Consider the following 20777-nt stretch of genomic DNA (forward strand, 5'->3'; position numbering starts at 1 on the left):
AATGTTATTGTGACGTTTGTATTTGTAAACATAAAAGAAGAACAAGTGTTCATTGTTTATTTTCTTTCTACGTTTAATATTTCATGTAAATTTTTAAGTCGAGAAGCTTTCTTTGCCTTAATTCGAGAGGCGTCATGATAATCTTTTACTTGACTGTCTTAGGCAGTGTTTGTTTGCCCTTCAGAATAAACTATGCGCCCTATATTACCAAAAAGGTTTTTACTGCTTCAGTGATATTTCACGTTCACAATTTCTTTGGGCAAAAAAGAACTTTGCGTAAAAAGTGCGTTGGCCGGGAATCGAACCCGGATCTACTGCTTGGAAGGCAGCAATGCTAGCCTTTACACCACCAACGCTCGCTGATATTTGCATATTGAGAGCGTTTTATATACGTCGTATTTGGGCGTTGTGTGATGTAAAAGGCTTCGCACGTGGCTACCAGAGCCAACACAGCAATATGATATACATGTATTTTACAGCTTATGAGAAATTGTTATTTTGCATTGCGCTGAATATAATTTGAAAGTAATTTTGCTGAATAGCTTACAGTTAGGGACTTATTAGGTGGGGTATAGTTCAAACTTCAAAGGCAAAACACCATGCATGGCCACACAGGAGAGCCCCCAAATATGACAGCTGTTGACCATGTTCCTGCAGTTGAATTTCTGCATCGGCCAGCATGGAAAATTCAATCTTACACCAAAAATTACTTTCACTTTCTTTTCTGAATTCATAAATGTAAAAACTGCACACAAATATTAAAGCACTCACAAAAAAATTACACTGGAATTGACTAATATGTTTTTATTTTTCATTTTTTATTTGGACCAATACAAAAACAAAACAGACCTCATCACTATGATAAATTCAACCCACACAAACTAACTGAATATTATATTTGTACATTAAAATGACTATACTACATTCTTCACTTGCATTGGGTAATGCTCGTTATTTGTTCAAGTTTCTTGTTCAAAATATTCTATCACAATTTCATTGCTTGAATTGCATTCAGTGCTTCTTAAATTCTAAGTCAAAGATGAGCCATCATTAGCAGTTGGTGCTTGTTGTTCAGCAGGAACATTATTTCCAAAGAATCCTTCATCTGTGGTGCATTCTTTGACAGTTATTGTGCCTTTAGCAGTTGTAACATCTGTGATTACAACTTTGTCCACAAGACTGAGGTTAGGGCAGTCGCTAACTTCAGCCAACCGTTTGTCAACACCTTCAACATCCTTGTTAGCTCTTAGGTATTTATTTTCCGCAATGCTAATTGGCGGTGGTCTGCTTTCAATATGTGGCATTGATGCTGGGGTTGGCTTGTGCTCCACATGGTGGGTGGGTGCTGGTGGTGGTTTATGCTCTACATGGTAGGTGGGTGCTGGTGGTGGTTTGTTCTCCACTTGAGAAACAGCTTCCGGAGGTTTGTGTTCAGCGTGGGAAATGGTCGCCGGGTTGAGTTTCTGTTCCTCATTGGGAATGGGTGCCAGGGGAGGCCCATCTTTGACATGCTCTGGGGAATCAGGGGGTGATCCCCCATTCTCATGCTGAGTGGGTGCGAGGGTGGATGCAGAGGCAAGTAGATTAGCTGAATTCTGTTCTAAATTGGGAACAGAGTTCGAGGTGGGCAAAAGGCTTGGATTTGGTAGGACTACCTCAACTCTCTCTTCTGTCTGTGGGGCAACAACAGCAGATTCATTTTCACTTGAGTTATCAAAAATGTCTGTAGGCAATTCCTCTGGAACTGCTTCTAAAGGTTCATTTAAATTTATACAATTCCGCTCTGGTATTGTTTCGAAACTTGGAATCTCTTGTGATTCCAAACATGGATGTTCACTCTGTGTGTCAGGAACAATAGTTGTTTCATGTTTTGTTGCAACATCTGTTCCCTCCGGAGCATTAACACCGCTTTCATCCAGCTTCTGCTTGGCATTTTCCCCAATTTCAAATCCACAACTTGGCCCACCAGCAACAAGACTTTGTTCAGCAGCATGGCTAGTGCTAGTCATAGAACCAGGGTCAACACCATAGCTTGTTCCAGGAATAAGACTAGGATCTGAAACAGCTGCAACACGAGCAGGTTCTGGAGTTCGATGGCTAGGACTGGCAACATCACTTAGATCTGTAACATGACTTGGAAGTGAAATGTGACTGGACACTGAAGCGGTTAAGCTGCTCGGACCAGCAATGTGACTAGGCCGAGGAGTTACATGGCTAGGCCCTGCAGCTAAGCTACTTGGTCCTGGAACATCAGTTATCAAGATCTGACTTTCTTCCCCACCATTATCCGTTTCACCACCAGTTAAAGAGTTGACATCTTCTTGCTCCATTATTTCTTCATCCACTTCTTCAGGTACGTCCTATAGAAGACAAATACTGGGTTACACAATAGCTAACCTATTTACCACAATTATAAACCCAATATCTCCAAGGCTTTCCTTTCATAAAAAAACTTGGTATAATCTAATAGTAAAACTAATAATACTAGGTAATGAATGTCATAACTTTTTTTTACCCACTCCAAAACAATCTTAACTCTCTGATAATATCAAAATCCTAGCAATGAAGGCACTCAGATATTTCAGGAGGGACCAATGCTGTTGCTGGCATTTTTAATACTTTAGGAATGTCAAGCAGCATGTTAATAATTTGGTTGCCAAGAAGGCCTGGAATTGACTCTGTATTTTGACCTAGTACTTGATTAAAGTCTATCATTCATGACCAATTGTTTCCTGTGTAGCATAAAAATCCATATTGGCCTTAAAATGTCCCAATGAGACAGCAAAATGACAGCAAATTGGCTAACCTACCTCAGCTCTTCGTGGCTTCTTTGCAAACCCACGTTTTCTTTTTCGTTCATGACTTAAAAAAATATTAAGCAGGCATGAATTTAAACCAAGCATTGTATGGATTTTTACATAAATTACATAAATATTACAATATTGTAAAACTAGTTATACAAATGCAGTTTTTACACTCAAAACAAACATCTGTATGACCTTGAAAATATCATTTCAATTTCTTAGTATCTGTCTTTCACATCTCATTGATGAGCAGGTGCTCACGTACAAAAATACTGCAATTGCCAAAGAAAGCTTACAGTAAAGATATTGAATTTGGGTTAGGGCAAACCGAATTTTTTTCAAACTTCAAAAGAAGCAAATTCACAAAGTATTACATTGGAATGTCAAGAGGCAAAGAAAACAGTTAAATTTAAATGCAATCTTATTGCTGATGTAATTATAATGTACTAATGCAAATAGGTTTCAAATTAGAAGCGGACTGCTTCTTTCATGAATATAAACCTTTTATTGACTTCGTATTTCAATGTTTATGTTCAATACAAGACATAGAACAAAAATACTTTAAACATATTTTCACACATCTGATATAGAGCGACTAGCTACTGTTGAATCTCCGAAGTAAATTAGACTACTTACGCTTCTTCAAAAGCGAGCAATAAGCGGGGATCAAGGACGTTTTCCTTCGGCTCCCAAGTATTGTACCTAGGACAAAAAAAAGCCACGACCATTATAAACGCGTAGTTCTAATCGCTGCAAACATCTGGTTTGATAAAATTCTTACTTTGCAGACCATCCTTTCCACTTTATTAAAAACTCGACTTTGTTCTACAAAGACAAAGAAACATGAACAGCTTGAAAGGATTTAATGAATAGAGACAGTAAAGCATTTAAATTGTATAAAATTTAAGATATCAAAACAACGTATCAGATTCTTGTTCCCTTTTTATATACAGTACTAAAATATATACCTCTCTCCTGCGCTTCTTTAGTATTTTCTCAGCGGCATAAATGCCTGTTTGCCTGTCTTCCTTGTCCATTTTTAAGGCACGTCGGTATTCAAAAGTGAAAAGATCAATACAATACAAGAACAAAGATGATGTTTATGGTATATTGATATTTACATCTCATTCATTGTCCTATCAAACTTGTGGGGTTCTTTCTCCTGTATTATAGGGACATAGTCCCGGTATTTAAGGTACTTTATAGTACACTATTAGGTGGATTAAGAAGTCCTAATCCCAAACTTATCTTAAATCTTAAACCAAATCCTTGTAACTTTAGACGGCTCAAAAAGACACCAAAACATTTATATGTATTTAAACATTTATAAACATTTATATATAATTATATAAAATATAAATAGAAAAACAAATTGCTATGATATCTACTCCTGTACTCCTGTACTGGACCTAAAAGCTGGTTATTTTTGGGCACGAAACCAGTAAGGAGTTACACCATGCTTCATTGCATTCCACAGAGCATCACCAGTTTGTCTTTGTAAGTCCTCATCGTGCACAATCTTGTTAGTAACTTCTCGTCCCAACATAATGGCCTCTTTCTGAAATGCGGGCGACGCCAATACACCTTTAAAAAACTCTGAAACCATTTTCTGGATATCTGGATCTTTCGTCAAAGACTGCAGGAACATGTTGCAAGTCTGCTTGGTCTGTGGGTCTTCAATTAAACTTTTTATAAACCCTAGTAGCATATCTTTAGTTTCTGTGTTGTTGAGGGTGCTATGCAATGTATTCCTCACAACTTCTCTCAGTTTCTCTTGAGTTTGGGGATGGTTAAGAACATTTGTTGCAAATGACACTACCACATTTTGCACTTCACTCTGTTGTAACACTGTTTTAAGAAATTCACTGACTAATATAGTTGTGTCCTCTTCACTTGTAAGCCTTTTTAAAACTCCCTTTGTCATGTCATGTGCTTTCAATATCACATTCTCATCAGCTAAAAACAAGAGTATAAAACCTGGTTAACAAAATTCATTTATGTGTATTCTACTTTGTCACTGGATAGCACCACACAAAAGAAACAAATTCCAAATAGGAATCCTACCCAATGATCGAGATGCAACGTCAGCAACTTCATCTGCAACATTGTCTCTCAGCTGATCTCGGAAAACATAAATAGTAACCAGCGTCACTGTGATTATTGACACACCCCACCTTAATGTCGAATAACCATGGAAACGAGATGATTCTTCCAAATTGTGAATCTTATGCACAAGATATGGCCCCCAATGCTTGTTTGCAGCAGCTGGGCTGGGAACAACAGTTTCCTTTTGACTTGTGCTAAAACTCGCCACCTGCAAAATACTGTGATGTTGATCGCAACCTTTTTGCATACCAAGTTGACCAATAGCACATTCAAACAATCCAAATGTTTTCCTTGTGCTGAGTTGATTTAATAGTTTCCCAGTACCATAGCAAGAGTTTGTTTTCCCACATTGCAAAAGTTTATATCCATGATTTTGCTTCATCAACTGCCAGGAATGACAGTCAGTGTACAAATACCTGCTAAATACACATTGCTTAAAACAATTTGTAGCTTGTTTTCCAAAGGTAAACCAGGACAAACCAGATCTAATGAACATCATGACATTAAAACAGCCAAGAAGAAGAAGAGTTTTCAATTTTGAACTACTTTTGTTTTGATCAAATTACTAACAAAACAAACTATGACGTAACAAAGAAGGTAATCAATTCCCCTAAACATCGACAAAAAATGCTGGAAAATTACACTAGCCAATTACTAAAACATCGCATATTTTCATTTATTCCATCTACATTTCTCAATATATATAGTTAGATAAACGTATTAAAACTACCAGAGAGCCTGAATACTAAATATGGTTTTTAAAATATCTTTTTATTCTTTTAGAAACCAAAACAAAGTTTTTGGGTATGGATATTTTTTGCGCGTACTTCTCCACCATCGTCAGAATGTCTCTTCGACAAAACCATACAAAATGGCGGACCGTCAAGGAGTGATAAAAAGTGTTTGGGAAAACGACATTCAATGGTCAGCCAGAAGAGAGTTTATCGAAACACACCGAAGAACAATTCCTATCGGGCAGTTGGAAGCCTTATCTATGGTTTGGGCAAATATGAAATTTTTAGGTTGTCGTTACCCTGAACAAACAGAAGAAAGAGTTAGACATTTAGAGTCCAGCTGTAGTCAAGCTATGGACATTCCTGCTGAAATAAAACGCAAACAAGACGAAGGAAAGAAAAAGCCAATCATCAAAGGCTTGACACTTTATGCCCGAGATTCGGCGGGGCCCGAGAACCCGATAAGTTTGTTGCACGGCAGCGCTCACAGGTCTAAAAAGAGGATAGAATTTCAGGAACTGGGTCAAAAACAAGGGCAATTCTCTTGTGCGGTTGTTATTGATGATATTTTGATAGCAACAGGAGAAGCAGCAAACAAGAAGGAAGCGAAACGTCAGTGCGCAGAACGGGCGGTCCAAATATTGCGAGCATGCCAACCAGTCGTTGACGAACTGGTGTTACATCAAAAAGCTCAGGTTGTTAAGAAAGATCATTTGGCAACAGGGAGGGAGCTAGACGCCCCACGAATCAGCGAAAATAACCTTGGCAGTCAAATGTTACGTAAAATGGGTTGGACCGGTGGGGGGTTGGGGTCAGAGGGGAAGGGTCGGGCAGATCCCGTCTTGGTAGATGAAACACAAGGTAGGCGGGGGCTTGGTCGAGATGCGGGTGATGGGTCAGTTAATAAAAACTCAGTGAAGAACACTGTTAGGAATTTTATCATGGACAATAAGAAAAATGAGTTACGATTTTCAAGTGATTTATCTAAAGAAGATCGAGCAATTGTGCATACGATTTGTCAACAGCATGGCCTCCGACACAAATCATTTGGCACAGGAAATAACAGATATCTCGTCATTAGTAAACATTAGTACCACCATCGTGTCTGTGTGTAACAATGAATTCAATTGTTTTTGTAATCATCAGAAAAAAATCTGTCGAATCGTTTTTGTTGTCTGTACAATACTCAATACTTACAATAGTGTAAAATGAATGAACAATAAACATTGTGTATATAATTACATTAAAAAGTCTGTGTTGTCGTTAAAATAATATTCATATCAAATGGTAGCCTACCTAAACTGTGGTAGCATTAGTGGGTAGCAATGTCAATCAAAATCATGTCCCACGTGTTTTGTGCATTTCATGCTTCTAGTAAATCTTACCCGTTTTCACATTACGTATGTGTTCCAACGCCTTCCTCGCGACGCTTGTTTTCGCAATTTTCGGTGTACGACCAACGGCCTCGAACTTGCCATAACCAACAACATCGACGCTGCTTTTGTACTTTCTTGACAGCGTCAAACGAGCCAAACTAGGAAGCAAGTGTTGAAAATGTTAGATGACTTAGATAGGGGCGGGGGGGGGGGGGGGGGGGATAGGGGTTAGTCCGCTAGCCTCGTGTATCGTGGCATCTTTTCAAAGCAGTACGTTAAATCCATGATCAATAATGACCAACGGTAGCAACCAACAGCCGCATACCTGAAGACCACTTCATGGCTTTCAGGAAAACTCTCCTTCAAGTCTCTTATGGGTGACCGAGGTATGTTATTCTTGTAATAATCTAGAAACAAAACGAGACTATACAAATGAGTTGGAAAAAATCTATCAGAGACTGTTGACTTCAGTTTCAAAACAAGTGTATTTAGCAACCGACTTTTCCTTGCTTACAGACATCGGATTAAACACTTTTTGGCGTGTACTAAAGGACGTAAAACAAGCAGTTCAAACGTACCTATGAAAGGCATAAACATCGGATAAAAAACCCTCCATACGAGCTCCAGATTCATCCCAGAATCCAAGAACACCGCGCAAACGACAGCTTCAAAAACATCCCCTAAAATCTTGGGAACTTCCACTACACTTTCTTCCACCTCTGGCATGCTGACCACGAATGCATCGATTGATGTCTGAGAGTATAGAACATAAGTGTGGTTTCATTTGATCAGGCGTTTTGAGAAAGCAAGACAAGCAGTATATGGTGAGAAATATATTTGAAAAAAAGTTGTTATGAAAACTAATGCTATAATAAGTCTTGTAAACATAGATTCTCACCTTCCATGAAGCACCTTGTTTTAGTTTCTGTTTTTCCAGGAATTCAACAAACTGAGCAATCATATCGAGCAACGCCGGCGACATATACCTTAGGGATTGATGCAAGTTTTTCTGCACGGCAAGAAAAGCCAGAGTGAAATTATTGACGAGGGCAGAACGGAAATCTGTGACATCGCCATGAGTGAGATGGGGAAAATGTTCGTAAAGATACAGGGTTATAACGTAGTCGAGGATAGCATCGCCCAAAAACTCCATCTTTTGGTAGGTCTCCGAGACGAGCGACAAGGATCTCGGGTAAGTGTTGTGTGTTAGCGTTTGTAAAAGAAGAAGCTTGTTTTTAAAACAATACCCGAGTTCCTTTTCAATATGGTCGAAATTTGGCATCGGTCTTCTTGGAGTGTCGTTCTTCAGGTGCGTGTCTGAATTCTTCAATAAGTTTCCGTGACCGTCTTTTGCTTTACCAAGACCAGCGGAGGTAAGAGGAGTCTCTTCGAAGAGGCCGTTACATTCATCGTTTAAACGTGCATCAGCTAATATCTCGTGTTCTTTTCTTGCTCTAACATCTGTACCTTTGCGATTGTAATTTGGTAAATTTTGGTAAAGTTTCCTATCAAATTTAACCTGGTCAGCACAATTCAAGTTCTCTTGCAAGTTACGTGCATGAACCTGATCTCTTTCGGTTGTCTGGACCAGCAGACCTCGATACAATACATCCAGTTCAGAGAAGGTGCATCGTGTGACGCCCAGCCAAATCATAAACTGCCGTGCGGCATTTCGACCACAGCCAAGCAAAGTTGCTGCGATCAGGGCTTCCACGCAGTTCGCCACGTGCTTATCTCCCAGAACCTGGTGGTTGTACAGATTTAACGATTCTTTCTTCGATCGCTTTGTTTCGTTGGCTGGCCTGAGGTTGAAGCCAGGGGGGAGCGATGTGTTGGTTAAGTCTGGGGGAGTGATCGATATGTAACCAGACATTCCTAGACGACGCCCCTGAGTGGATAACATATCGTTCGAAACAAGCTGCTTCCGATAAACCGACAACGTCCACTCATCCTTCTCCGGGTCAGTTAGGAATAGATCTAAACTCACTTCCAGTTTCAAGCAAGAATCACCAAGTATCTCAAGTCGTTCCGAATGATACTGCTGACCGGCTGATTTCGCAGTGAGGGCGTGGAGTACCGAAGATATGCTCGGACCAAAACTGGCACCACCATTAAGTTCACCATCGTCATCAATACCAACAATGTCATGACCATCACAGTTACCATCACCAACAAGACTCTTCTCCACAGCGTTACCACAACCGAGCAATTTTCCATTATCCCAATTTCCTTCCTCGTTCCAAGATCTCGCATTGGCCCTAATCCCAGTCCCCGACAAAATCTTCATCTTCATTTCGTGCGCCCGTAGCAAAGTTTCGAGCCTGCACACAACCGCGGGAAAAAAGCGAGCGAGGGACCACGCGGATGCGGACAGGGGTAAGATGGAACACAACTCGGGAATCAAATGGATCTCTCTCTTGGTAACCTTGGGGATAACTTCGGTGTCCTCGGAATGTCTGAGACGTGGCAAAATAAAGTTCACTTGAGTTGGAAGATGCTGGACCAACAGCAATGGCTGCTCAAGACAAACTTGAATGCCGTAACGGTTGTCATAATATTCTGCAAACGATGCGGCCACTTCTTCATCGGGAAATGGTGAAGAGGGAGACAAATCATCGCATACTTTCACCACGAAATATCGCGTGTAGTGAGCCTGGGTTGCCGATTCGTTCAGCCGTCGCACGATTTTGTTTTGAAAAAACCCGAAATCCTTGTATGGTGGAGAGGACTTTAGGATCACGTTAGGATCGGAAACGCTTTCAAAGAAGCTCGAAAACTCTTTGAGAAATTTGTGATGAATCTCGAAGCCATCACGACAAGATATCGCCGTGGTTTGTGGCGATTGAGGTGTTTCTGATGGAGTTACTCGTGATTGTGTGAATGATGGGTGTGTATTGAATGGTCTCGTTTTCTTTGATAGCAGAGGAACAGCAAGGTACCCATCGTTTTCAGACAACGTGGTCGTCTGATGGTCCATTTTGTGTAGCTCTTTAAAAACGTAGTGATGAAACAATCGTGCGCAGATCAATGTCATCTCATCAATCGCTACTGGTCCGCTCACCTCGAGTGACACTTTTACGTCGCTTTTGCAAGTGTGAACAAAGAAGGGCAGAATCTAATAAAAAAGAATACTGTGGAATAATAACACTGTGGAAGGGTGGAATCTAATTAAAAAGCGAATAATGTGGACATTTCACTACCGTACCCAAGGCTTGCAACCCAGGCGAGCCCTGGGTACGACGAGGTTATCGACACCTCACCGGAAGTAACTTCAAACTACCTTTGGCAGCGGTTTCCTGGAAAGAATCCCTAACTCGAACTCAGGCTCCGATAAACTCTGCAGCGACCCAGATCTGGAGTGTTTGTAGATCGTAGGATCTTGAAACTCGATCTTGTATAAAAAGCATGGCTCGTTTGCGCGAGGCATGTTGTCTTCAAAAAACGATGGCACCTGGGATAAGATGAAAGGATTGAGACGACCCACGCTGTGTATGGTAATCAGGTGCTTTTGAAAACACGAGAAAAGCCTGGGGCTAGTACTTCAATCAAAGATACGAATGATCCAACAATGTTGCTGGTGATTTAATGAAGCAGAATGGATTTCTATTGTGTTGCTACATCCAGATCTTTCTTCCGCCAGATGATCAGCTGGAATCATTGAACAGAAATAGATGGAAGGTTACCACAGCAACCAGAATTATCCGGTTAAAACCAAGTCCCTCCACGCAACATAAACACCATGAAATACCATGCAGTACCACGCGTGTCTCGTGGTCAAATTTCGCTTCACGTAAGCATACACGTGATTACCATAGGGTAGCCTTCCATCTACTTGAGTTCAATGGCTGGAATATATACTAAAACGTACGACTATCACCTTAATTCCGTATGCTCTCTTTCGTTTATTGGTCCCAGCTCTCCCCTTGCCTTCGTCCTCCAGTTCAAAGTTCTGTTCGTTCCCATCATTAGCATCAACGTACACTTCTTCGATCAAGTCAAGATCGTTGTCCATTTTACCATTCGCATGCAAGATCTTGACGAATTCCAGGGAGGCCAGCATTCGAGATTTTATCACTCCAGCCTCCGTATCCAGGTCATCGCCGCCCGTTACACGAACTGGGGATCCCTGAATAGGATTGGGACGAATATCAGTACATCTTGGGATAACTATTGTAATCCAAGGTTTGTCTCTGAGTGTTGGTAAAAAGTAAAAACCATGCACTAATCAAGACTTGTAGGCAGTAACAAGTACCATAAAAATAAGTACTGTTACAAAGGCATTCATTACCTCAACAATGTTACAACAGCTGCCCAATGGAAGGTAAAGCTTTGTGAGAAATTCGACAACGTTTTGCTTCAAATGTTTCTTCTCAGTCTTAAACTTGGCGTAGAGATTGCAGAAATCTCCTCTGCTGATACGACGACTGTATCTAGAAGGAAAGGAAGTGATTAATGGTTTCGAATTGAGTTCGATTACCAGGGGCCAGTTGTACGTAAAGTTAGATACTGCAGTTAGTGACATCATTCATTGCATGGCTAATCAGCATCGTGTATTCTGAAGATAACAACTAAAAGAACTTAGAACTGACCGGTTAACTAAATGGACACTGGACTCCATAGAAACCGAAGGACCATTGTCTCCGTACGGTGCGTAAATGCATTGTTGTTCTTCGGAAAGACGCGTTAATATTTCTTGTTTTTTCACTTGGAGAGTGTAGTCAGATACACTTTTGGCAAACTCCGCTTCGATATCAGTGAATACCTAAGAAAATAAAATGAGTTGCAGTGGAATGAACGAATGAAAGGTAACACTTCAGTCATAAAAGACATCTTCTTATAGCTAAAAAGTTTAAAAAAGTTTTGCTGCGAAAGTTTGTGAAATGTGGAAAATACAGCCTGCAAATTTGCAAAGTTCATCGACATCGTTTAGAACACAGAAAAAGCGATCTCAAATTTCTAATTCTAGGAAGTTTTCCCGTCACATTCATTTCCCTGAGAATAATACCGTTATGAGACAGTCCTACCTTTAAATTCCGTTCACATTTGTTGGATTTATCATCATCAAAAACCAACATCAATTTCGGTGCTAAACCCTTTATCTTGTGTTTAATGTTGTAAAATTCTTCGTAGCTGCCAGGTACACCAAAGTATATCAGTACATTGAATGTGGTCAGACTCAGATCCGCACATAGTTCTAATGTGGTCACAAGGATATTGACCATTCCCTGAAGCACAGCTTGTAAAACACTCTCCGTCCGTTCCTCTTCATCAGGATTGCCGTTCTTCGAGTGAATCACGCAACCGGACTTGAGGAAGCCGTACTTTTGATTGGAACACGACATATAGTTGATAAGTTTACTTAACATCCGCGCGTGAGAATTTGACTTGGTCACGATTATGCAGTGAAATTGAGATTTCGTTTTCAATTTTTGCAGTTGTTTCTTCACAACTTCGGGATGACTTGAAAAGCTGTTATCAATCGTTGCACCTTTGTGCTGAAAATTCGTATCTTTCTCTTCAGCTGGATGACATTTGTTGTCAACAACTTTACCTGAAGAATTGCCTTCTCCTTCACAATCTTCTGTGAACGTCTGCCATTTCTCAATCTCAATATCTGATGCACTGGGTTTCTGTTCACCAGATAAACCTAGATCACTTTCATTTTCAATAATAGCAGGTAATTTACAAAGCACTTTATATGGTATGAGCTGGTCGAGAATTTCATACATTAACCTTGAATGTGCTGGTTTAAGTCCAGATTGATCAAGATTAAACTTCTGAACATTATCAAAGCTTCTTTTACACATTTCAATGGCTAATACCACAAGCTGGTCATTCTCTTTACTCAATAGCTTTGATAAAGTATTTTGGATGGTTTCTAGGGTAAATGACAGGCTCCACAGACCAAACATTGTCAAAATTTTGACTGCCCACGAGACAATAGATCTCACAGTTTCAACAGATTTAGAGACCACTGGAACATTTACATCTTGTAAAAAGTTTGAAATATCCTTTAAAATTCTCCAGACCTTTATTTCTATTTTGTTTAGATTCTTGGGACTGAATGGAATCATTTCAACTGAAATTTCCTCACCAAAAGCATTCATTGCTAAAAGATCGTTGGAGATAAAAATTTGCAGATCATATGTGCTCTCGAAATATTCCAGTTCAGTTCTCAGGTCTAATGCATTGTAGATTTCACATAGATCTAACTGTACCATTGCAATTATCCTTGGTTTTGCATGCTCGTTGCAAAGCATTTCCAAAAATTTAGGTTTAGTTTGGATTGCTGTAGCAGCTTGTAAGGTGGTAAGAAGTATGATCACAGATATTTCATTTGCACAAACATAGCCACTTGATAGGTGATCCTCAAAGTGATTTGCTGAGGTAAGCAAGATGCCATAGTTTGTCTCCTGGGATAATCTTGATGCTTTATTGAGAGAAAGTACTGGTTTTTGTGGCATCAAATTCCTGAATATTTTGAGCAATGGCTTCACATCCAAACCTTCAGTGATAGGTTGCAAGAAAAAGAAAACATCAATGGTCTTTCATGATATGGTCTGGCCTGGGGAGAGGAGGAAGCACATAGCTTACAGGATGTTCAGGGGGGTATACTTTGTGCAAGGGAGGTGGGTTAGTTGTGGAGGTGCACCTGTCATTATCATTTTCCTTTATTTACATTTACATGGGATAATGCATAGATATGTACTATGCCTAACAAATTGTGAAATTAGTACTGCCATAAAAACCTATTACCGACCTGAATTATCATCGTATACAACCACTGTCCATTTTCCACTTTCATTTTGCAAAAACTCGTTCACTAATTCGTAACAGAGAAAGTCCCTGGACGTCCTCTTTGAGATAACCAATGCACAGTCATTCTGGAAAGCAAAATCAAACAATTCTACTTCGTGATGGGGCCTTTTCAAAGCCAGGACTGGCAATCCTAGCATTTCGCTAGGATTTGTTTTCACCATTACGTCAAAATCGACATTTTAAATTTGGGATGAAGACATAATATCCAATATTACACGAAGTTTCTCGGATATTTTGCTGAATACGCAAAATCGTCTCAATGACAAAAGAAAACAAAAATAAATTGGAAAGTAATATTATAATTTTTGGAAAATCTATTGTACGTATTGTGTTATTTACTCTGCAATTACTTTCTTATGGTATACTTCAATTGTTTTACGTTCTAATTTGGTCCCGGCTCTGGGGGAAAATGGCGTCCAAAGGTGGAAAAGGATCGTCATCGAAGAAACAAGATGAACCAAATGGTGATAATGGCGCTATTCCGCCTTCGATAGTGGATATAAGAAGACATCATAAACAGTCTTATGCTTATATTGATAAAGCTTTGAGAATCGATGAATCTGCTGGTAGGTTTGATCGTTTAATTTGTAAAAAATTTGTACAAAATAACAATGTAATTGAATACCTATCATTCATTGCAATTTCTTTCTTCACATAATTTAAAAATTAAAAATACACTAAATGTACACCCAAGGCAAAAGAGATTTAAATTTTTGTTTTAATCTCATTATCTCTTGAATTATAATATTTTTTGAGATAATATTTATATTATTTATTTATAACATTTTAAAATATTTTTTAAATTTGTAATCTAATGTTTAATAAGTTAATTATTCAGTGTCAATTATCTTTGTATGATAGCAGAGATTTCACATCAATGTGTAGTACCCAACATGTTTTCCCTTTGAGAGTTAAATAATGATTTATTAGCAGCACAATCTGCAAACTTTTACTGTTTTACATTACCTCAGGAAACTGTGATGCCAAAGAAAGAGCTGTTGAGTGTTATAAACAAGGAATTGAGGAGCTAAAGAAAGGAATAGAAATACAATGTGATGGACAAGGTATGGATGTATTAAACACCTCGAAACCAGATAATATCTTCCCTAAATAGCCACTACCATATATGAACAACAAGACTCTATTGTATTGATGTTTAATAGACTAGTTCTCATTATATGAACATTACCATTACAAGAAAATATAGTATTTAAAAGCAATTTACCCAGATTTTTCTAAGCACTTTAGCAAGCATGCAACTCTGTCAAATGGGAGAGTAAAGCCAGCCAATATCTCTGCAATCATTTTTGTTTAGGCGAAGAATGGGATCGGGCGAGAAACCTGCAAAGTAAGATGGAAGAAAACCTGAAGAGCACAACAATGAGAATGGATGAACTTGGTTGGTATAAGTCACATACCTTAACAAAACAATATCTCCACCTTCTGATCCATTTTTTTTAATTTCATTCAGTTGCACTTCTGGTGTCACAGTCTGATGATGCCAGCAAAGGATCAGGTGTAAAATCTAAATCGAAAATAAGTCTTCCAAAGAGTTTCAAAAAACCTCAACCCAATGGGCCAAGTGTTAGCAGAACAAGCAACAGCAATCAAGCAAAAACAACAACTGACAAAAGAAAACCATCTCAAAGTCCAAGGCTTAATAGACGTCCTGTCTCAAGACCAGAGGTAGAGTGGAATATTGCCCAGCTTCAGTTTAGAAGGAAACAAAATATATTTGCGCATAGCCCAAGAATAAGCAACCAGCAATTAACTTGCCGTACCGTATTTTTAATTTTTTTTTTTTTAGTCGAGCAGAATGACACGAGTGCCCTCGGTCAACTCTATGGACGAGTTGAAGAAAGATCAGAAGAGGAAAGTGTCATATCTAAAAAATATTGACACAAAAATTGCGAATAGAATCCTGGACGAAGTAGTTCAAAAGTTAGTAAAAGTTGTAACCAAAAATGAAATAAAACTCACCTCGTGTGTAATCATAGCTATAATAGCTCAATTGTTTCATGAATTCCCATTCTAATGGTCTAATAATAATTAAATTAACGCGACTTTGCGTTCAAATGAAATGATATAATATTCCTAATGCAGATCAAGGTCAACATAAACTTGCTTCCAATTTCATAAACCCCTCATCTCTTTTCCAGCTCTCCTGACGTTACATTTGAAGATGTCGGTTGGTAAAATAGAACGTCTTCATTGAATATCTTCAATCTAAATTCATTCGATACACAAACAGCATTTCTTCTAAATATATCACATCGTATGATCTTCCGTCTTTTTTTAGCCGGAATGGAAAACGCCAAAAGATTGCTGCAGGAAATTGTCATTTTACCAGCTTTACGACCAGAGGTAGGAATAAATATGACTAATAGATCAGGACAGATGTTGTTACAGATTTGTAGCAATTAAACGTTCTTTATTTCGTCTTAGTTGTTCACAGGTTTAAGAGCACCAGCCCGCGGTCTGCTACTCTATGGCCCTCCTGGAAACGGCAAGACAATGTTGGTACGATATCTGCAGAACACATACAACAATCTTTACTAAGATTTTCGATATGGAGACTGCATATTCCATTGGTTCTTTTTTCCAGGCAAAAGCTGTTTCCCATCAATCGAAAGCGACGTTTTTCAACGTCAGCGCTGCCACCTTGACGTCAAAATGGGTGAGTTTTCGTTGTGCTGCATTTTGCCCCGTACAAGCGACCAAAAGAACCAAAAGAGAATATTCAAAATGCCTGGTCTTCATAGGTTGGGGAAGGCGAGAAACTTGTACGAGCGCTGTTTGCTGTGGCGAGAGAGCTACAGCCGTCAATCATCTTCATCGGTAACCTATTCATAATTTACGCGCCAAGTCCTCTTGTAATAGACGGGTTTACTTTGAAATAAAGTCGGTTGTTTTTAGTCCTGAAGATGTTCTAAAAGTAATCAAACTTTTGCATGCTTTTCAGACGAAATAGACTCGCTGCTTTGTGAGAGAAAAGAAGGGGAACAGGAGAGCAGTCGTAGGATAAAAACAGAATTTCTGCTGGCGTTTGATGGTGTAAGTCAATTCGGATGGTATTAATAGCCTAAATAGGCATCTGCCATGCTGTTTTTACGGCCTTTTCGAGCCGGTCTATCCAACACAAACTGCATGAGCTTACCACAAACTTATCATCCAACTAACAGCTTACCTCCGGAGAGAATGAACGTATTTTGGTGATGGGCGCCACAAATCGACCGCAAGAACTCGATGACGCTGCTTTGAGGTGAGGAACACTGACTCGAGTCAATGCACTTTTTGGCGCTTTAATAGTACATGCCTCTCCCAAGTATATTTTGCCCCTAAATTTCTCTTTCTTCCTATACATTATACATTAGGAGATTGGTTAAGAGAGTCTACCTACCGCTGCCTGACAGCAAGGTAAAAGTCCAGCCATGTGTCTTTCAAAACCCGGACAATATCAAAGTTAACAGAAAGTCCATTTTCTTTGCTTTCATCAGACAAGAAAGACTCTGCTTGCAAAACTATTGACTAGGCATCACAGTCCATTGTCAGACAGCGAGCTGGAAAAACTAGCCACGTAAGATTCCTTCTCAAATTGCAAAATTTTGTTTCCTTCTCGAAACATTTCTTACAGGAAACAGGGTGAATGCTTAGGCAACTCCTATAGTTGTCAGTTTTCACACATTTATTTGTTATTTATAAATTTTCAGGCTGACAGAAAATTATTCCGGAAGTGACTTGACGGCTCTCGCCAGAGATGCAGCATTGGGACCCATTCGAGGTAAGCATTGGGAATGACTGAAAATGATGGTGGTGAAGTTGATGGTGATTTCCAAGAACCCCTAATGAATAATACCTCGTTTGTTTTTAGAAATGAATCATGACGAGTTGCAAACTATTTCTGCAAATAAGGTACCAAACTACGCCTGTCAGGGAATCTGAAAACGTGTTCGTTTTTGACACAAGATATTTCATCTCCACATTTCTCCACACATAGGTTCGCAACATCAAATTATCGGATTTTGTCGATTCTATGAAAAACGTTCGTGCGAGCGTTTCGCCAGAGACGTTGAAGATATTTCAAGATTGGACAAAGACATACGGAACACAAGCGTAGCCTGACAGAAACTAAGCACCGAGGACCACCGTTTACATCGTTATAAGCTATGTGAGGAACATAGTACTCCACACAACCGGAGGACGTCAACACGAAAAAAAACCATTTCAATTTTAGTAAATAAATCTCGTCTATGACTTCAAGTTTTCGCCCGCCATATTTTGCCATAGGTAAAGCACATGACTTGCCATTGCGTAAATTAGTTAAAGAGAGTCTGCGATGTGTGTTTAACTGAGACGATATTCTATATTGCACATGCACGTCAGCTCTGTATTAAAATGGTTATAATTTAACGGAATAACATTGGTATTAGGCTATGAAATATGTATTAAGTTGTTAGGCAACATTAAAAAACAATGATAAATATAATTTAGATATTTTCTGAAAACGTTCCCTCCGAATCGTTCAACAAGAATGTCATGCGGTTAGTTCGACCATCACGAGACAGTTGATAGAGTGACAGGAAAAGTATCAAATTACATTTCATACCAACTCATGTAAAAATCACAAAATCATTGTCAACAGAATGTGGTTGAGAAATATTTTCACGACGAAAGCAGTCGCTATTATCGCGATATATTTATTTTTATTCCTGCTACGAAAGACTATTTTATCCGTCGACCGGCGAGTTCTTCATTGGCTTCTAAATGACATGAGATTTCCTGATTATAATGGTGAGGTCGAAGGTTTCCTTAACTTTGGAAAAATCAGCTACAATCTGACCGAGATGAAGCTAAGCGGTGTCGCCATCGAGGATTCAAATATCGACATATCGAATCTGTGGGAATTCAACTACAACGACACGTCTCGTGTTTACATTTCCTTCCTGAACGGCAATGCAAATTTCGATGCAAATTGGGAATACAGCGCATGGCCTGCCCTGGGAGACGACGGTGAACTGTCATTGGAGGTTAATAACGCCTCTTTAGGTTTTGAAGTAACGATTTTCACCGATGACATGGGGTTTATAAACTACACAAGTGAATGTATGGTAAAAATAATGAAGGTTGATCTAGAATTCTACCATGAGCCTAATATGATGTATGACTCATTCAAACCATCGATAAGAAAAAAAGTAAAAGGTTTATTAACCAAGGGATTGTGTAAAGCATTACGTCGAGGCCTGTTGAAAAGAATAAGCACTACCATGGGAAACATCCAAGAGAAATATATCAAGTTTATGCCCTTTGGCGATGCTAAAACTTACAGAACGTTTACTGGTTGGGTTCTTGTGTATCTGTTTTTTACAGCAGTAAAAGTTGTGCATGATTTTGGAGTGACATTGATACTCGTTCTAGCGGTACTGGTAATCTATCTGGTATACGAAATCCTCAAATCTCTCGTCAATAGATTTAGTGCGACCATCCGCCAGAGATATCACAAGACCAAAGTACGATCGCGCAGCGACCCTGAACTACGACCAGAACAGGTAAAGCCAGTTTTGAATCCTGTTTCAGTAACCATGATTTCCCGCGGCGACGAAACAAACGCCCAGAAAAAGACAGCATTTTGGACGGGGATCAATAGAAGATTACTCTGGTGGAGAAAACCCAAAGAAAACTGAGGAAGAGGAGCTTTGGGAGGAGCGATGATAATTATATTTGGAATTAGGGGAAACCAAAACATAGTTTCTATGGTTATGTTTGTGTAGCTTGATTGGAATGTTAGGATGAACGTGTTTGCCAGCATGAACTGTAAATTGTTTTTTGAAGAGTGGTCCTCGAAGAAAACTCGAAGAAAACTCGACCCTCAATATTTATTACACAACTTGTTTTAGAAAATTTTGAAGTTTTACAGTTTTACTATTTCTGCTGTTTTCATCTTTGTATGAAATGAAAAGGTTTTATCTAATTTTCTTCGCCGGCGTTACGTGAAAGGACACTCAGTGTTCGTTACATTGAGTTATATTTAAATTAAAACGGTTTAATGAGTCGTTTATTTCCCCTGGTCAATATAAACCAGAGGAAACGAGCTACAAGACAACACCTTCACGACGGACATGCAACCAAAGAATCTTAATGAACATTAAACACGCCATTATGATTTTTAAATCAATCAAACATTCGATATTGCTCTTGTGTTGGCACGAGGTGCGCGCATATAAAACATAATCTGCGCGGAATAATATCAATCGTCTCTTAGCATTTGCAAGTGTCTGTAGCGATTGAAGTTGGATATTTAAGAAACAAGATGAAGGCCGTAATCTGTGTAGTAGGTTTTTGTGTTTTCGCCTTTGTACAAGGAGCTTCGTTTGGGAATGAAAAAATGGACGAGGAGACTGATAATAGGGGAGACGTTGTTGATTTTCTTGAAAAAACGAAGGTAAAGATCTTTAAAAATATCTTAGCATAAAACATAGTAACTCTCCTGACGAAGGCCCTCAGCTCGAAACGTCGAGAAGTGTTTTTGTCTATTTTAGGCAGTTGTTATACCACATTCAATGTTAAGTTGTTTGAAGACGCTGCCACGCTGCTCCCTGGTTATCTAACCTAAAGTTCGCAAATATGTTGTGTTCATGGTAGTATACAATAGTCCGCAAGGCTAACTCTGAAACAGTATTCGCTAACCACAGTTGTTTAACTGATCATCCATTGGAATGAGTCACCATGTTTTCTGCTTTTCCTTACCAGGGTGAATTTGATGACAATGGTGGAAAACTTCAGATGCCAATATTGAAAGACAAACACTACCCGTTTTGCGATGTTCGCTATAAGGCGTGCAAAGTTGTGATAAACGATGAATGCAAATGCAAAAAATTGCAGGAGTGTTGTAAAAATTGCTTCAGAACTGGCGTGTTTTGTCGTGCGTTACCTGAAGTCTG

The 20777-nt window shown here is 39.2% G+C and overlaps 5 protein-coding genes and 1 non-coding gene across 7 annotated transcripts; 2 read left to right on the plus strand and 4 right to left on the minus strand.

The window, feature by feature from the left end:
- Positions 1-284: 284 nt before the first annotated feature.
- On the minus strand, positions 285-356 carry Trnag-ucc. The gene has a single exon. It is a non-coding gene; the product is annotated as a tRNA-Gly (tRNA).
- Positions 357-816: 460 nt separating this feature from the next.
- LOC114522326 (chromobox protein homolog 2-like) lies at positions 817-4064 on the minus strand. Its single transcript, XM_028542992.1, has 5 exons — positions 3773-4064; positions 3586-3629; positions 3441-3506; positions 2811-2862; positions 817-2360 (listed from the first exon to the last, which is right to left on the minus strand). The coding sequence occupies exons 1-5, from the start codon at positions 3839-3841 to the stop codon at positions 1029-1031; spliced, it is 1563 nt and encodes a 520-aa protein (XP_028398793.1). The 5' UTR covers positions 3842-4064; the 3' UTR covers positions 817-1028.
- A 142-nt stretch (positions 4065-4206) lies between these two features.
- LOC114522327 lies at positions 4207-5540 on the minus strand. The gene is made up of 2 exons (XM_028542993.1): positions 4869-5540; positions 4207-4760 (listed from the first exon to the last, which is right to left on the minus strand). Exons 1-2 carry the CDS (start codon positions 5407-5409, stop codon positions 4225-4227), a joined length of 1077 nt encoding a protein of 358 aa, XP_028398794.1. The 5' UTR covers positions 5410-5540; the 3' UTR covers positions 4207-4224.
- Positions 5541-5714: 174 nt separating this feature from the next.
- Positions 5715-6801, plus strand: LOC114522219 (NF-kappa-B-repressing factor-like). Its single transcript, XM_028542857.1, has one exon. It carries the CDS (start codon positions 5782-5784, stop codon positions 6733-6735), a length of 954 nt encoding a protein of 317 aa, XP_028398658.1. The 5' UTR covers positions 5715-5781; the 3' UTR covers positions 6736-6801.
- LOC114522215 (endoribonuclease Dicer-like) lies at positions 6799-14010 on the minus strand. Its single transcript, XM_028542851.1, has 10 exons — positions 13781-14010; positions 12045-13525; positions 11610-11782; positions 11309-11450; positions 10898-11146; positions 10301-10471; positions 7919-10135; positions 7599-7773; positions 7346-7427; positions 6799-7178 (listed from the first exon to the last, which is right to left on the minus strand). The coding sequence occupies exons 1-10, from the start codon at positions 13998-14000 to the stop codon at positions 7016-7018; spliced, it is 5073 nt and encodes a 1690-aa protein (XP_028398652.1). The 5' UTR covers positions 14001-14010; the 3' UTR covers positions 6799-7015.
- Positions 14011-14022: 12 nt separating this feature from the next.
- On the plus strand, positions 14023-20675 carry LOC114522217 (spastin-like). Of its 2 annotated transcripts, XR_003686884.1 has the most exons (18): positions 14023-14405; positions 14811-14903; positions 15155-15238; positions 15311-15525; positions 15647-15780; positions 15999-16027; positions 16139-16203; positions 16285-16359; positions 16445-16516; positions 16602-16677; positions 16802-16893; positions 17022-17101; positions 17214-17256; positions 17337-17416; positions 17550-17620; positions 17711-17751; positions 17837-20278; positions 20587-20675. XR_003686884.1 is itself a non-coding variant. In XM_028542855.1 (17 exons), exons 1-17 carry the CDS (start codon positions 14099-14101, stop codon positions 17954-17956), a joined length of 1677 nt encoding a protein of 558 aa, XP_028398656.1. In that variant the 5' UTR covers positions 14023-14098; the 3' UTR covers positions 17957-20326. The 2 variants fall into 2 exon arrangements, 1 of the variants encoding a protein (XP_028398656.1); XM_028542855.1 differs by lacking the exon at positions 20587-20675 and having other exon boundaries at positions 17837-20326.
- The last annotated feature ends 102 nt before the right edge of the window (positions 20676-20777 follow it).

This window comes from Dendronephthya gigantea, unplaced genomic scaffold (genome assembly GCF_004324835.1).
Source record: "Dendronephthya gigantea isolate DGI-Jeju-01 unplaced genomic scaffold, DenGig_1.0 000022F, whole genome shotgun sequence".
Lineage (NCBI taxonomy): Eukaryota > Metazoa > Cnidaria > Anthozoa > Malacalcyonacea > Nephtheidae > Dendronephthya > Dendronephthya gigantea.

Bases quoted from the DNA above. Each gene is read 5' to 3' on its own strand.
- LOC114522326 (XM_028542992.1), bottom strand. From the start codon at position 3,841: ATGGACAAGGAAGACAGGCAAACAGGCATTTATGCCGCTGAGAAAATA. The intron at 3,630-3,772 runs GTATATATTTTA...TTGTCTTTGTAG, and splicing joins TAAAGAAGCGCAGGAGAGAG to AACAAAGTCGAGTTTTTAAT. The intron at 2,361-2,810 runs GTAGGTTAGCCA...TGTCTTCTATAG, and splicing joins AGAAGCCACGAAGAGCTGAG to GACGTACCTGAAGAAGTGGA.
- LOC114522327 (XM_028542993.1), bottom strand. From the start codon at position 5,409: ATGATGTTCATTAGATCTGGTTTGTCCTGGTTTACCTTTGGAAAACAA. The intron at 4,761-4,868 runs GTAGGATTCCTA...TCTTGTTTTTAG, and splicing joins CGTTGCATCTCGATCATTGG to CTGATGAGAATGTGATATTG.
- LOC114522219 (XM_028542857.1), top strand. From the start codon at position 5,782: ATGGCGGACCGTCAAGGAGTGATAAAAAGTGTTTGGGAAAACGACATT.
- LOC114522215 (XM_028542851.1), bottom strand. From the start codon at position 14,000: ATGGTGAAAACAAATCCTAGCGAAATGCTAGGATTGCCAGTCCTGGCT. The intron at 10,136-10,300 runs GTAGTTTGAAGT...CTTTTTTATTAG, and splicing joins CCAGGAAACCGCTGCCAAAG to ATTCTGCCCTTCTTTGTTCA. The intron at 7,428-7,598 runs GTACGTTTGAAC...TTTTGTTTCTAG, and splicing joins GATGTTTATGCCTTTCATAG to ATTATTACAAGAATAACATA.
- LOC114522217 (XM_028542855.1), top strand. From the start codon at position 14,099: ATGACAAAAGAAAACAAAAATAAATTGGAAAGTAATATTATAATTTTT. The intron at 17,102-17,213 runs GTGAGGAACACT...ATTATACATTAG, and splicing joins CTCGATGACGCTGCTTTGAG to GAGATTGGTTAAGAGAGTCT. The intron at 17,417-17,549 runs GTAAGATTCCTT...ATAAATTTTCAG, and splicing joins GAGCTGGAAAAACTAGCCAC to GCTGACAGAAAATTATTCCG.